General features: G+C 42.8%; 2 protein-coding genes and 1 long non-coding RNA gene across 3 annotated transcripts in view; 2 read left to right on the top strand and 1 right to left on the bottom strand.

Moving 5' to 3' along the window:
* The first annotated feature begins 429 nt into the window (after positions 1-429).
* RSAD2 (radical S-adenosyl methionine domain containing 2) lies at positions 430-9,413 on the top strand. The gene is made up of 6 exons (XM_032104482.1): positions 430-926; positions 1,110-1,271; positions 1,743-1,972; positions 2,788-2,937; positions 5,531-5,563; positions 6,132-9,413. Exons 1-6 carry the CDS (start codon positions 602-604, stop codon positions 6,294-6,296), a joined length of 1,065 nt encoding a protein of 354 aa, XP_031960373.1. The 5' UTR covers positions 430-601; the 3' UTR covers positions 6,297-9,413.
* Positions 4,330-12,278, bottom strand: LOC116441982. Its single transcript, XR_004239324.1, has 3 exons — positions 12,269-12,278; positions 10,178-10,179; positions 4,330-4,551 (listed from the first exon to the last, which is right to left on the bottom strand). It is a non-coding gene; the product is annotated as an uncharacterized LOC116441982 (long non-coding RNA).
* Positions 10,775-15,431, top strand: part of RNF144A (ring finger protein 144A) — a 65,479-nt gene continuing 60,822 nt past the window's right edge. The window contains exon 1 of the mRNA XM_032104483.1: positions 10,775-10,919. The gene's annotated coding sequence lies outside the window, so the exon portion shown is untranslated. The remainder of the gene's footprint in view (positions 10,920-15,431) is intronic.

Genomic DNA, 15,431 nt, shown 5'->3' with positions numbered 1-15,431 from the left:
AACTTGGATTGGTCTTCCATGCAAAATTGTTTAAACTTACAGAAGCTCCTGACTGCCTGACAAGGGTGCAGTGCAGTTATACAAGCTCAGTTTTCCCCATGCTTCATGAGTTTAACCACAAGAGACAAAGTCACTGGGACCTCATACACCAAAAGGGGTCCTGGATGCCAGCCAGACCCGCTCAAAGCCAGAGGTGCTCAAACCTGCTCCCAGCCCCGGGCAGTCGGCGGGTTCCGCGGTGGCCGTGGACGAGAAGCGGCTCTGGGGCGTAGGGACATTGGGGTCACACGTGGGGCGGGGAGGGAGAAGGAAAACATCGCGGCTCGGTGCCAAGTTTCGTTTCTGCGAGAACGGAAAACGAAACCGAGCGGTTCCCCCGCGGTCCGGCACGGCGGGGCGGGGCGGGACGGGCGCGGAGGGGAGGCGGTCACCGCGTATTTAAATGCGGAACGCCGGGCACCTCTCTGCAGCCTGCGAGCCGAGCCGAGCCGGGTCGGACTGAACCGAGCCGAGACCAGCCGAGCCAAGTCCAGTCGAATCGTGTCCAGGCGGGTGCAAGTGAACGGCAGCGCATCCCATCGGGTCCGAGCCGAGCCGAACCATGCAACTGGCCGTGCTGGGCCGGCTGCTGTCCGTCGGGCGGGCGGTGCTGGCGGCGCTGCGGGGGCGCCTGGGCGCTCTGTGCTGGAGCCTGGCTCCCCTGTCCCTGCCCCTGTCGCTGTCCCTGCCCGGCTGGCGGGACTCGGCCCCCCGGCCGGAGCGGGAGCGGGAATGGGAGGACGCGGCCCCGACACCCACCAGCGTCAATTACCACTTCACCCGGCAGTGCAACTACAAGTGCGGCTTCTGCTTCCATACGGCCAAGACCTCCTTCGTGCTGCCCCTGGAGGAAGCCAAGCGAGGGCTGGCGATGCTCAAGGAGGCTGGTGAGTCCAGAGGAGGGGCGGCCGCAGGGAACCGGGAAGGGAGGACCCCGCAGGACCAAGTGCCATCGAAAAAGTTATCCCGGGGATGTCCCTGTCCCTCTGCCGTGGGACACTGATAGCATTGAGCAGGAGCAGGCGATGGGCAGCAGAAGTTCACAGCATCTTACTTTGGTCCTTCTCTAGGAATGGAGAAAATCAATTTCTCGGGAGGAGAACCGTTTCTTCAGGACAGAGGCGAATTTGTAGGCAAACTGGTCCAGTTTTGCAAGCAGGAGTTGGAGCTCCCAAGTGTCAGCATCGTTAGCAATGGCAGCCTGATCAGAAAGCAGTGGTTCGAGAAGTATGGTAAGGAGGAACCAGTGGGCACAGCTGCACTGGCAGGGCTGGGGAGCCTCCACGGGGCAGCCTCACTCATAGATGGGCTTGGGAGCAAGTGGGAGATGGTTTCTTAGTGGTTCATTTATAGTAAATGCAAACCAAATGTAAATACCAGTGAAACAATGTTGATTATCTGTTGTGAATATAGGCATTATACCAAAAAATTTTTGGTATAATGGTGTAACAAAACAATAGTTCCGCCTGTCTCCATAATGCTGGGGACACACACACACACACGCACACACACACGCGCACACACACACAAACTACGTTTTGATGCTGCTGTTGATGTGGCTTTTGTGGTTGATGGGATGACTCCACAGAACTGTATTTACATGGCGTTTCGTGAGAGATGATAAGGAAGTGAAAGCGAGCAGAGTCCTGACAGCTTTTAGCTGAGGGACTAGATATTAACCAATTTTTAAAACTTGTTTTCAGGTGAATATTTAGATATTCTGGCAATTTCATGTGATAGTTTTGATGAGGATGTCAACATTTTAATTGGCCGTCGTCAAGGAAAGAAGAACCATGTAGAAAATCTGCATAAACTGAGACAGTGGTGCCGAGAGTATGCTGTTGCTTTTAAAATAAATTCAGTCATCAACAGATTTAATGTTGAGGAAGATATGAATGAGCAGATCAAGGCACTCAACCCTGTGCGCTGGAAGGTAAGAAAGTAGTGTTACTACAGATTTCCTGTTCAAAGAAAAGTAATAATGAAGTCCTGGAATTGTCTGAACCTCTATTTTACCCGAGTCTTATCTTTAGTTCCAGCTTAGGCTGGTGTTAGGAGCCTTCTTGTCAATGTTGCATAGTGCTGAGATAGGTTCTCTCTCTTTCTGCACTTAAATGGAGCCCAGTAGATCAAGAATCTTTTTTGGGTTTTGTTACGTACAGAAAATTACTGTTTCAGTGTGTGTAGATCTAGGTTGTTTTATTATATTAAAATTAATACAGAAAGCCTTTAACATGTGAAAATATGTTATGGTGTAGAGAAAATTAGGAAAAATTACTGAACATTGAAGTCAATATATTGTTAGCAAGATGTAAGTGTATATTAATTTTCTCTTATAGAGCATTAGAGGTTACTGTACACACATGATTTTTTACTAGAAATAACTCTGAAAATGGGTAGAGATTATGTGACATAAATATGGGAGAACTTGTGGAATAATTTCTCAATATTTGCTTCATGTGATTTTTTATGCACATTGAATTACTCAGAAAAAAAAAACAAACACCAAAACACACTGTAAGTGAAATCTCAGATGGTAAGGAAAATCATCATTTATAACATTTAAAACTCTGTAATGTTAATTTACAAAAAATAAATCTGCACCATGCCCTTTGTGTAGTATTCGGTTATCACAAATTGTGTCAGTGTGACTCCACTAACAGAAAAATTAAAGACACTGCTACTGAGACTGTTATCCTCAAGGCAAGCGAAAACATAAAGTCTTAACCAGGTGTTTACTGTGTTCAGGTATTCCAGTGCCTGCTTATCGAAGGAGAGAACAGTGGTGAGGATGCTCTAAGAGAAGCAGAAAAATTTGTTATTAGCGATGAAGATTTTGATCGATTCCTGGATCGCCACAAAGATGTCTCCTGTTTGGTACCTGAATCTAATCAGAAGGTAAAAATTAAACTGTCCTTTTGTAACTTTGTTTTTAAATAATGTTAAAATATTTGAAAGGAACAAGAAACCTTCATGGCAATTAGTATTTTTCCTATTAAAGGTAGCTTAGAAGAGGTGCAGTACAACTTTATCAGCAACTGGTTTTGTAATGGTGGAAGCCAAGAGTTTTAATTTTCTTTTAGGATTTTCATTGACAACAAAGTTATTAGCGAAACAGTAAAAACCCATTGATTCCAGTCCTGTGGACACCAGTGGGAGTACTCTTCCTGACTTGGGCGCAAGATCCTGAAAAGGTTCAAAGTTAATGTAAACACAATTTATACTGTAAGTATTGTTTCCTGACAGAAATTCCCTATGATGTTACATTATGCCAGTGTCATCAACCTACATGAAGTAAGACAGCATGGCAGCCAGCAATATATTTAGTGTTTTTAGGTAATCCCGCTCACAATAAAGTTACATTTCTAACATTTTCTCTCTGAACTCCTTTGGATTGCACACTTAGGCTCTTTATTCAGGAGAAGACTCTTTGTGCTCCTGCAGAGCCTACCAGTTAACTTCATCAGCTGCCATCCAGCTTACATTAGCCACACTAAAGTACTTTGGTGCCTAAGGGTGGAGCTCTGGCCATTTTGTAAATGCCTACAGACCCTAAACATGGGATGGGAAGAGTAAGAAGACTTATTGTGAGGAACGAGACAACTCTTAGAAAAATTAAAATAATTTATTAAAACAGAAAAATTGAAAAATTACAAAAATCAGGAAAATATTAAATTTTGGGATCCTAGTGGCTCAAAAGGGTATTCCCGGGAACGCAGGGATTAGAGATCTTTTGGCTTTTACAGCACTGGACCTCCGGTGGAAAACTTGCAGTGCTGGGCTGACTTTCAGCTAATCCGAAAGTCAGAGAAAAATTATTGAAAGCTCCTAAATAGGAGTAAGGCTTAAGTGCCCAGCACTGGCACCCACCACAGCTAAATCTGCAGTGGTCTGCACCTGCTCTGAGGCTGACTCAGTATTTTATAGTGCCCTTGCTCCGCCCCAGTCCGCCCACGGACCGCCCATGGCACACCCCTTTGGTCCTAAGTGATTGGTGCTTCCCTTTTGACGGATTATCTCTGTCTACCAATAGCTCGTCGTTGTCAGGGGCGTAGTAGCAGCTGGAGTAAGAGTGGTAACATGCCCTCATTAAGATTCAGGTTGCCATGGAGCTTACCTACAGACCAACGGCTAAAGGTCTAAAACTCGCTGTTGGCTGTTAGAAACTGGGGTTTGGAGCTGGTTCTGAGCAAAGTAGAAACCCTTAAAAAAATATTAAAATACATCCAACACATCTTAAAACATTTGCAAAAGTATACAGAGAATGAGAAAAACAACTCTTTTTAAAGATGGAAGGGGAATTTTAACTGGGACACTTTTAACTAGGGGATTTTAACTGGAACTGGTGCAGATAAACTGCTTTGAACAAGTGAAAACACTAATAGCAGAACTTGATATATGTACCTGGACTGATGGGTGAACATTAACACTCAAAGTTGTGTAACCCAAAATTAACTAATTAAAACACTTAATATGCAAAGACCAAGCTAATCAGGGAGTTCATGTATGACACTTATCGTTCAGAAAGTTTATGAGCTAAGTGAGGAAATAGCAAGTTGAATCAAGTTCAGGAGTGCCTTAAATCTTCCATCTTGTGTTCCTTTTCCTCTCCACAGATTAAGACTCCATTTACAGTTTACTTCTTAATGTATGGAGAGCTCAAGTGAGCAGACTGGGTTGCCTTTGCTATGTAAGACATAAAAGTGGGACTGTGCAGTTCAAGGCTTTTGGTGGGAGGGAGCACTCATCAGAGAAGGGGTAAAGATGAGAACCCAGAACTGTTTCTACTTTTATTTTTTCATAAAAGAAGTCCTACGAAAAAGGCATCCCATGGTAGGTTTGCTTCCAGAAGACTGTTTCTGATTTCTGGTAAACCTGTGTGAAAGAGGGACACCAAACTGATCAGATTTCCTGTCCTACACAGCAGCAAGCTCCAGCTACCCAGAGAATTTTAAGGAGGATTACTTAGGAGATGCCCATTTAGCTAAGCAAACCTGTCTTATTTCAGCTGTTGGCCTATTTCTTGGTGCAGACCTGAGAGCTTTTTTACCTTTGAGCTGGGAGAACACCTTTGTCTGGTGGGGTAATGATTAAATACCCCAGTTTAAATGGTCATGTCATTTGCTTGGAAAATGGCATAATCATTCCAGCATGCAAAACTCTTAAGTTCTTCTGGTGTAGAAGTTAATAGAAAACTTGGATATTATTTAAAACACCTTTATCCAGTTGGACACCTACATTTCAATTAGAAACTGGACAGGTCATATTCCAAGAATTATTAATTTATTCATACATAAAGTTATTCTAGCAATTCTGTAATTTATTTCTATAAATTTCATCCAAGCTCACTGAAACAGTGGTCATACAGCAACTGTTTCAAAGATTTGTATCAGACTTTGAATGAATAGTTGTTTGTTTTGTCCCTCGTTTTTCACTATAATGGAATTTTGATTTGTATATTAATTTAGTTTTTCCTTTTGTTCTATTACAGATGAGGGATTCATACCTCATTCTGGATGAATATGTAAGTCTTTTTTGATACGTGGTATTTGTATGCTAATATATGTATGTATACAACAGTGATAACCAGTTAAATTTACTCTGCATTCTATAAAACAATTTTACCATGTAGTACAAGGAACAGATGTGATTTATTCCCATCAGACATATTGTGAACTATAATATAGTATGACCTAAGGAGAAGTTGCCATCAGCTTGCATGCATAATCACTGCATCACAAATGTTAAAGTGTAGATGTCTGTTTTTGCAGGACATCTTTGCTTTTTTTCTTCTGTAATATAAAAATACAGAACTTGCCCTGAAAGTTAAGTTTCAAAGTGCCTACTTAGTTTACATGTAACTGAAGAGCCAACGTTTAATCTTCATGAATTATGATATTGTTTTGTTCCTGCTAAGATAGGTCACGTTTAACCATGAGTTTTTGAGCCTTCTAAGGACTAGAGTGAACCTCTTCATGCACTTACAAAGGCTTTTGTGGAATTGCAGTCCAACTTGCTTAAGTCTGTAGAAAAATTAAGCTTGTGGAAATTGACTTTGCAACATCTTATCATCTTGTATATTGATGTTCCAGATGCGTTTTCTAAACTGTAGAAATGGACGGAAAGAGCCTTCCAAATCTATCCTGGATGTTGGTGTAGAAGCAGCTATAAAATTCAGTGGATTTGATGAGAAGATGTTCCTAAGAAGAGGGGGAAAGTATGTATGGAGTAAAGCTGACATGAAACTGGACTGGTGACTCAGTATACTGAGTTAGGGCAGTGCATTCTGTAAAAATAGGTGTATATTTATAGGTGAGTGTATACTTGTATCTAATGCTTTTAACTACACTTGGTATTTTACACAGACTGATGTTCAGTATAACTCTATATGTGAACATGTTACATGTTTTTTAAAAGCAGGTTATGTTGTTTATTATTTTCTTAAACATGACCAAGTACTTTCAGAGCTTTCACATGAACAGATCTCTGAAATAAACTTTCTAGTCCATTGCACAAAGGACTTAAGTGCAAACTGTTAACATAATGTCATGTAGGAAATGTTTATAAAACACTACATGAGTGTGCATGCCAGATAATAAACCAAAAAACACCCCAATCTCTAATTCATTATAAACAGCTGTAATGATGGAGAAGTCAAAATTCTTATAGGGGAATGCATTCTGCCTGTTTCTCAGGGAAAGATGGATTGCAGTTCCTCAGTAGATCACACAAGGGCCAGCTGGCAGGCCTCTGGAAGCACCCTCTGCCTTTTTCAGGGGTAATAGAGGGTAAGAATTTAGGAATCATTAAGTAACCATGTATTTAAAAGGAAATCAAGGTGAAAAAAATGTCACTTTTCATTCTTTAAGATTTAACTGTAACATCATCTTCTCCCTCTCCTCTATATACACATGATGTTTGCAAAAATGTTGGGGGATGTAATTTTCTGTGAAAACATATTTTTAGTCATGAAAAAATATTGTATTTGTGCGTCCTAAAACCTAGAAGTACATTTTACCTAATGACAAACAACATATTTCACACTGTCAATGTCCTTGGTTCTAACAAATATTTACAGTGAAACATTGTTTTCATTTTATTAATTAATTGCTCCATTTTCCTTTCATTTGTAAATATTGATTTATTATTTTTAACTATATTCTCTCTGTGTGCATACAGTTCTGATGAAGATTCCTTCTCAAACTAATTAATACCATGTAGAACAACCTACATATATCTTCTGTTGCATACTAGCTTTTTTTTTTGCTAAGCCATGGAATTACAAACAACAAAGTTCATATATCAAACAACCTTGTTTTAAAAGTTGCTTGTCTCAGTAACTAATTAGCTTGCTGGTTACAAAGCTGCAGACATTAAATGAAACTAATTGGGTTTTGTGAGAGCTGCTTATGATTTTAAGAACAGGTAGCATCAATATAAAATACAGAAAAATAAGAAAAATCCCCAAAAACTGAAAAATAATCTAATATACTGCCCTCATTCTTGGTTTTCTGGCAATTGTTATGGCTTTATAATTGAGGTTTTTCAAATTTAACTAGTCCCATCCTCCCTCTCTCTGAAGGGCACGGGGATAAGCACTGCACAGAGCAGAAGTGAGACAGCACTACTCATTTGTCCTGTCCACTGAACTCAATGTCTGGGCTGTCTCACACATTTAAATATTTGCAGCAGTTGGGAGCCAGCATGCATTAAATGTACCACGTAGAGAAAGTGACACCTTCTTTCATTTTTTTGGAAATGTTAGTTTATTTTTTAAGAGGTTTTTGAGAGAAATGTTTTGTATTCACCTAATGGATCTTCAAAGTTGAAGGGGAAAATGCTTAAATAGGAGCTGCTACTTCTGTGTAAAGGAGAGTGCTACTCTGAATGCACTGTGAAAATGTTTCCATTTATAATTCCTTCAGTTTCTATTTTTACTATCCTAACTGTAAGTATACTCAGTGGTGCTCTTTTGTCCCTTTGTATTTTGAATTTTGCAATCACAACACTTCCTAGACACTGGCATTTGAGTATTTTTTTTTTCTTGTATTAACACAAAGTGACATTTAAAATGTGGCCCACACACAGTAACCCCACAGTCTTCTGGCAGCTGTTTCACTGACCTTGGCTGGAATTCTGCCTGGCTCTATGGGCAGTGCAAATTTATGTAACTGGGGTTTGACTTCCCCTGCCCAAATATTAAATCTAGTCTCTTCCCCAGTACCTACACCACACTGATAGAAAAGAAGCATTTTCCTCTGCTGCTGGCTCAGTCCCAGCATGGGCAAAGATTTAGTGCATCAATGTACCAAAAATCTACCACCTTGCAGCTTCTGCAGAAAATGCCAGCTGTAGCACAGCACTCAGATGTGAGGTACGCAAACCCCTGTTCAGATCCAGAAATCCTGACATTCTTTGCTTTGCATTTTACCCTGTAAATGGTTATTCTTTTGCTTCCTCTATGCCTATGGAGGAAGCTGCAGGAGAAACAAGGAGCTAAAAATGTCAAAATCCAGTAAATAATGGACAGACATTTAAGATGGCTTTTGTTAGAAGGTTCTACATTCTTACCTTCTTAAAATATTAGGGATTTTAGATCACCTCTTGCTACCATACATAATTAATAAAAAGTTTCTGCTCTGTGTGATACTCTTTTTCAAAGGAAATACGAGTTGTGTAAATCAGAAATGAAGAATCTGACATTACACAGTTTGACTGAGAGTTATTTAAGTTAATGAACAGCTATTGGCATTTTTATACACAAAATCTATTGTTGTGTAAAACAACAAAAATTTGGCTACAGTTGATTAACCTAGTTTATTTTAAGAAAATTATAAACACAGTTCATATTGGACCAAAAGTGGACTTTAGGCTTTCATTATGTAGTAGGGGCTACCTTTCAGTATGGGACTAGAAAAATAAAACTGAATTCAACAGGGTTACTCCCAGGTTTAGGGATTACAGATATGCCGTGATCCTGAAAAGTCAGGATTAAATTTAAGTCTTATAAACACAGATATGCTTAATTGTATATTTGTGTGTAATATCATAGTATTGCAGCTAAGCACTTGCTAAACAAGCTGAATTAGGAACTAACGCTGCATTCTACTAACATTATACAGTTAGTATAGTAAAAAATTTGTAGACAATGAGTGTTTGAGAGAATGACTTTGATAAAATTGTGACTATGCCTAGGCTAATGAGTAAAATTGTCACTTAAGATGCACTTTAGGATGCCCTCTTTTTCCGTGTGAAGGATGCTGATATATTTGAATGTTACAAATGCTGAATTTTGGAGTAATAGTGTCAAATAATTAGTGCTAAGTATTTCACGAGTGTCTTGCACATTTCAATAAATGTTTCTATTTTCCTAAGTTTGTCTGTATTTTTTTTTTTTTCTGTAATATAAGCCATACTCACAGAGTGTGTGGCTGCATTCACAAGAGATCTGTAATTCTGGATGCATTTAGTCTGTATTTGGGGAGGGGGGGGGGAGCTACTTGCACGGTGCCAAGGGCAGCATCTAGGCTGAAATGGAGAACAATGGTGGTGATTCTCCTCGTGATGAAAGGCACTTGTTACAAGCCTGAGTGGACTGGGCTGTGCTGGGAGAAGACAGTTCAAATACCTTGTGCTGTTCAGACGACAGCTGATATGAAAGGCACAGCTATCCATAAATATCCGGGGACAAAAATAAGATTATCTTCTGTTATGGTAAATAAGAGAGAAAAGACAGTCTATTTAGAAGACTGGAGACAAGCAGCTTCTCAAGCTCATCTTCCATCTTCAGGCTCGGTGTAAACTCTTGTACTAGACAATCTGAATTGAGCTTTTCACAGTATTTGGCTGTGTGTGAGAGGATGCTTAGCTTTTTACGCCCCCCCACCCCGTGCCATCTCCCCCCCCGCATATTGCGGTGGTCTGAGGGTGCCCAACAGCAGTGCCGCAGCGAGATGCTGTGTGCCCCGTGCGCGGGGTGGCTGCTGGGCTGTGTGTCACCCTGGGGCGGCTGCTGGGCTGTGTGTCAGCCCGGGGTGGCTGCTGGGCTGTGTGTCACCCTGGGGCGGCTGCTGGGCTGTGTGTCACCTCCGCAGCGGCCCGGGCCAGGGCTGAGCTGCGCCGGATGAACCCACCACACAGCTCCCATTCGCACGCCAGCTCGGTGTGCATCCTGCTGTGCCTCCCTGCCTGTCGCAGGAGCACCGGCCCTTGCTCCGTACAGACACCAGCAACAGGGAGGCTCGAACAGCGCTCGCAGAAGAGCCGTGCCCGTCATGGTTCCCGTGCGCTCCCCTCCTTCCTTCCCTGGAAGGCAGGACAAACCCCCGCCTCCTCTGCACAACCAGCCCCGTTGTTCTCTCTGCCGCTGACGGACCTGCTGGGCCCGGGCTATCACGCTCAGGCAACCCGAGGTGCTATTGCTTCAAGCAGATGAAAAACCCCATGGTAAAACCGGCGGCTCGGCTCGGCTCGGCTCGGCTCGGCTCGGCACGCCCGGGCCGGCGGCGCTGCCAAGCGGGAAACCCCGGGATCCCCGCGGCCGCGGGCCGGGAGGCGCCTCCCGCCGCCGCCAGGGGGCGCCGCTGTGCCTGGCGCGGCGCGGCCGCTTCAAAGTGGGCGGCGGCGCGAGCGCGGCCGTTAATGGCGACCGCCCGCCGCGGGCGCGCCCGCCCCCGCCCGCCCTCACCCCACCCTCTCCTCCTCCTCCCCCGCCGGAGAAAAGACCGGGAGCGGCGCCTGCCGCGCACACTCCGGCTCCGCGGGAGGTGGAGATCATGGATAGGGCGGCGGTGTCCTGCCGTGGCTCCGCGGGATAGCGCGGGACAGCGCCGCGCACCGCCCGCGGGCCGCCCGGCGCTGGCAGGGGCTGCTGCGGCACGGTAAGGCGCCCGGGGCGGTGGGGGGTCGTCGCTCACCCCGGCGGGGCGGTGGGGCAACGGGAGGCGGCGCCGGAGCGCGCGGGGGACCCGCGACCCCTTTACGGAAAGGGCTGTGCCGGGCGTTCCCCGGGGCGGCGTTATCCCTATCCCTGTGTCGGGAGCGGTGCCTGGTTGTGAGGAGGGCACGGCAGGGCACAGGCTGCCGGCTGGAAGCGCTGCCGCCGGCGGAGCGCCGCGTCGGGGGCGTAATGACAGCGGCTCCTCAGCCCCGCGTGTGCTCTGTCTTGGGGTTTCCGTAAATGAGCGAAAACGCCTCGAAAGAGCCCAGTGCCCTGGAGTGCAGTAGCCATTCTTCGGGGAGGGAGAAGTAACGAGTATAGGGGTCTGTGAAGTGCCATCCCCAGCCAGTGTTCTTGGTAGAAGCGAAGTGTGCAGCTTGGGGAGAAACTGGTTCGTTTGGGTTGCAGGCGTGGTAGGAGTAGGAAAAGGCTCGCGTTTTCCTTCCCTGAGCTGAGGAGATGTTACTGTTGACTTTTTTGAGCTGTTGGAAGAACCCAGAGGTACGATAATGAGGTTGCCCCCCCCCACCCGCTGGCTCAAGGGTATCTTGTTCCTGGACAGATCAGGCCCCGCATTATGGGTTTATGACTTCTATAGAACTGGAACAGGGACTGTCAGCGGGGAAGGCTGATGGAAGAAGATACCAGCTGTTTGAATTTTTGCTGTGTTCTTGGAAATACTGTCACTTCTGCCCTGGAACATAATATTCCTGTTCTACAACAAGTATAAATAATGATTTATAAATAGATGCATTTGTTTATATTGTTTTCCGTGTAGCCAAACAACTGTTTACATTGTGAAATGGATTGCTTCATTTCACATTATCTTATCAGCGCTGGCCCAAGAGTGGCTGAACTGAAGTTACATGTTCTTGGGCAGAGTGCTACCGGAGAGATTACATCAGTAGTTTAACTTCTGGTGGCTGGTTGTCTGCTTGTTTATGCTTCTCTCGCAGGCATCAGAAGCTAGTGAAGGGGTGATCGGGGTGGGTAAAAGAGTGTGTGGGGTTATAGTATGGTGAGGGGGAGATTTGTGCCTTTAATGAAAATGCTTAGTTTATACTTAAATGGGACTTTGCAGTGTGGGAAAACTTAGATTATTTTTTCCTGGCAGTGAGGTATCAAAGTGACTTGACATGAAGTTTGTTAAATATCCAAGAAAAGCAAGATCACGTGAGAAGAGTGGTGGTAGGAGGGAGAAATAGTTCTTTTGTTTAGGAGTGTCTTGAAAAAGACAGGCTTTTTCCCACCACCATCCTTGCCCCGTGGGATGAAATTTTATTTCTTTACTCCCCCCTTTCCCATCATGTCTCATTATCATTATCCACTTGTGCAATCTGTGTATTATGAGCGGGAAAAACCATCTGTGATTGAAATAATATTACAATGATGGGTGTTTCAATTTGATACAACTACTTTGTATAAGCCATCCTTTATGTAAAACAGAAGGTTGATTTTTCCTTATTTCTAAATCACCATAATTCATATCCTAGGAGCTGCTAGATCAAATCATATGTTTATTGTATTCACTTATTGTAGATTTTTGCCCTTGAAGCACAGTATTGTAAGTTACCTTCACTTAGAGACTGTTGTTTTGCCTAAATCAGTATTTTAAGGCAATCATTTGTAGGGGAAAAAATACTACGTTTGCTTAACTTTTTTGGTTTTAAGTGTGGGTTGTTTTTTTTTCCCCCTAGTATTTGTCATATTTCTTGTGGGGTTTTTTTATAACTTCTGACAGCTTTTCTTTCAGTTAAGCCAAAGGACAAGGCTGCTGTCTTAGACATGAATTTTGGCTGCAGTGTCATGCAGTGGGTATGAATGGCTTCAGTATATCTGCTGTATTTACAAGAATGCTCTCATAGGCTGGCAGAAAACTCTTGTTTGCCCTCCCAGTGCTGATTCAGGGAAAAATAATGGCTCTGATCATCCTGCAGCCTGGTCAGCGAGCACAGACCTTTTCTCTCCTAGAGACCTGATGCAGCAGGGGAATTGGAACCTGTTATACTTATCACCATATTTCCTGTGGATTAATATTAGTAGTTATGCAGTTGAGTTAGTAGTCTGTGGTTTCATTAGAAGACTTGCTTTTCACTGTGTTCCTTTTTACATCTTGAATTACAAAAAAGAAATGGAAAACAATTACAAACTAACCCACCACTCGGTTTGAGTGGTGTAGTGATTCTGCCGTGTCCAACTGGGGCTGTGCTCAGCTGTTCTTTTTATAAGGCAGGATCCTTTTCTGTTTTGCTTTGCAGAAACAAGCTCATAAAATTCATCTTTCCCTGACCTTTTGAAGGAGATCAAACAAAATGATCATAATGATAATGTCTGTTTTTCACTTCTGATGGCTGGGAGGAGCTGTTGAAAATGTACTTACTCCTCTGGCTGCGTGCTGCAAAGTGATAGGAATGTTTTTTTGTATTTCTTAATCAGCTGGGATCAAAAATGCTTACAGTTTTTCTGCATATGCAGTCAGCAAATTCTGGAGCTGACAGTGATCGTACAAAATGGATTTTCAAATAGCTTGACTGTTTGCTGATGGTGCCACTTAAAGTGGTAACACTATAAGTTTAGACTTTTCTCAAAAAGGCTGAAGAAAATGAGGACCAGAGAAAGTGAATCAATATGTCTGGTAACTTTTAGTTACTGTGAGGAAAAAATATCTTTTCAGAGGGTTCTAGTCTTGGCATGACTATGTTATTTCCTTATTACAGCAGTGTTTTCATCTTTTCATTCAAAGAATAGCAATTGGGTGGTAGCTTGTTGCATTGAATCACCTTGCTGTTGTCCTCCAGGTATCACTATGACAGTTTAATGCAACTACATCATGTTTATGTTGAACAGAAATGATTTGTGTTTGAAGAAATACATTACAGCTTATTTAATATAAACTTTTTCTTGTTCATGATCTCCAATGGATCATCTGAAATACTTCAGAGTATAGATGGGTCTTGCAGGCTGTCTGGAAAATAAAATTCTAACTTACCAGGTTCAGGCATAATTTTTTTCATGACGTACGAATGTTCAGCTTTGTTTGTACTGATCACTGCTTTGCCAGATTTCATAGTTTTGGAGTCTTTATTCTTGAATTTCACTTGGAAATTTTACTGAATGTTCTGTTTCTGGAGTATTTGGGTTATTTCCTGTAACCATAAAACTCCAGTATGAACTACAAGTTATAAAAGCTATCACTATGGTTCTTGGAGGCAGTTTCAGCTGACCAGCCTTCATCTCAACTCCAATCTCTAATAAATAGATCATGTGTAGGATAAGAATCGTATACTGTTGCACACATCTAGTCCTTGTAGAGGACTCTTACACTTAGCCAGGAATAGGAAGTATGAGGAATATGAAAATGAATTAGGAAAATATATTGAGACAAAAATCCATTATTGGTCCTTGATAATCTGGTACATGATCAGCTTCTTCCTATGCTTACTTCTGTCATTGCTGTTTAACTGTTGATTTGCTTCATGTTTTATCACTGATGAGGATCTGTGTATGGATTTTATAATCTCACAGATATTAATTTCCTTTTATATGTGTATGTATATAAAACATATGCTCTATACAATATTTTATGTAATGTATGTATATAAATACATTTTTTTTTTACTCTTTCGTTACTCTAAACAGCATCTGGTGGGAGTAGGTCCGACAGAAGCATCAGAAGCGGTTGCATTCTGTCCTACACAATGTTTTCAGTCAGGGCTGCGTCCCTTTAGTGACTGCACAGGATGGCTGTGGTGATGTGGGTGGGCAGAGTCTATTCCTTGCCCAAATGCACCCTCCCTCTGGTGATAGGAGGGGTCTTGCTGCATTCTGTAAAGCAACTGTATTTTTCTGGGCCTGGTGCTTCAGACAATGTTTGTCCTCTTTTGTTAAGTCTGGGTTTCCTTCTTAAGGGAAACAGTTTTCCCTTCGTCTCTCTATTCCCGTATTAAGAAGTACATCCATCCAGACAGAATGAGAGCAATGCTCTGTGACTTGTGTGGTCAGGCTCATGTCTCCAGTGCAGTCTTATGACAGACGCTGCAAGTTCAAGACCAAGCTATTTGCAGTCAGTGTATGTATATTTTTAGCCTGGTTTTCTGAGAAAACAGAGATTGCATGCAACTCTCTTGTGAATGTGTAACTTTCATTCTTGCTCTTAGTTTCTAAATCTTTTGAGGAATTCCAGTTGCATTTGTGAGAGGGTGGTAGCTTATTTCCAATAAATTACACCTTTTCTGGCAGTAGGTAGCCTCAGCAGATGGAAAGATGCCTGCTGAAGGAGAGCTTGAACTCTTCCTGCAACTTTGACACACATTCCTAGGAAACTGAGTTTTACTGGCTCAGTTGCTTACAAATCAACTTACATTGTTGACACAGTTTCAAATTATACTGTTCCTTCATTTCTGAATATTTTTGCAATAGTTTTGAATATGAAGAAGAGCAAGTGTTTAGTCTT

The sequence above is a fragment of the Corvus moneduloides genome, chromosome 3 (assembly GCF_009650955.1).
Source record: "Corvus moneduloides isolate bCorMon1 chromosome 3, bCorMon1.pri, whole genome shotgun sequence".
In the NCBI taxonomy this organism is placed as follows: domain Eukaryota; kingdom Metazoa; phylum Chordata; class Aves; order Passeriformes; family Corvidae; genus Corvus; species Corvus moneduloides.
Note: the sequence above shows the minus strand (reverse complement) of the source record. Positions and strands in the feature narration are given on the sequence as shown.

Bases quoted from the DNA above. Each gene is read 5' to 3' on its own strand.
- RSAD2 (XM_032104482.1), top strand. From the start codon at position 602: ATGCAACTGGCCGTGCTGGGCCGGCTGCTGTCCGTCGGGCGGGCGGTG. The intron at 1,973-2,787 runs GTAAGAAAGTAG...TACTGTGTTCAG, and splicing joins TCAACCCTGTGCGCTGGAAG to GTATTCCAGTGCCTGCTTAT. The intron at 5,564-6,131 runs GTAAGTCTTTTT...TTGATGTTCCAG, and splicing joins ACCTCATTCTGGATGAATAT to ATGCGTTTTCTAAACTGTAG.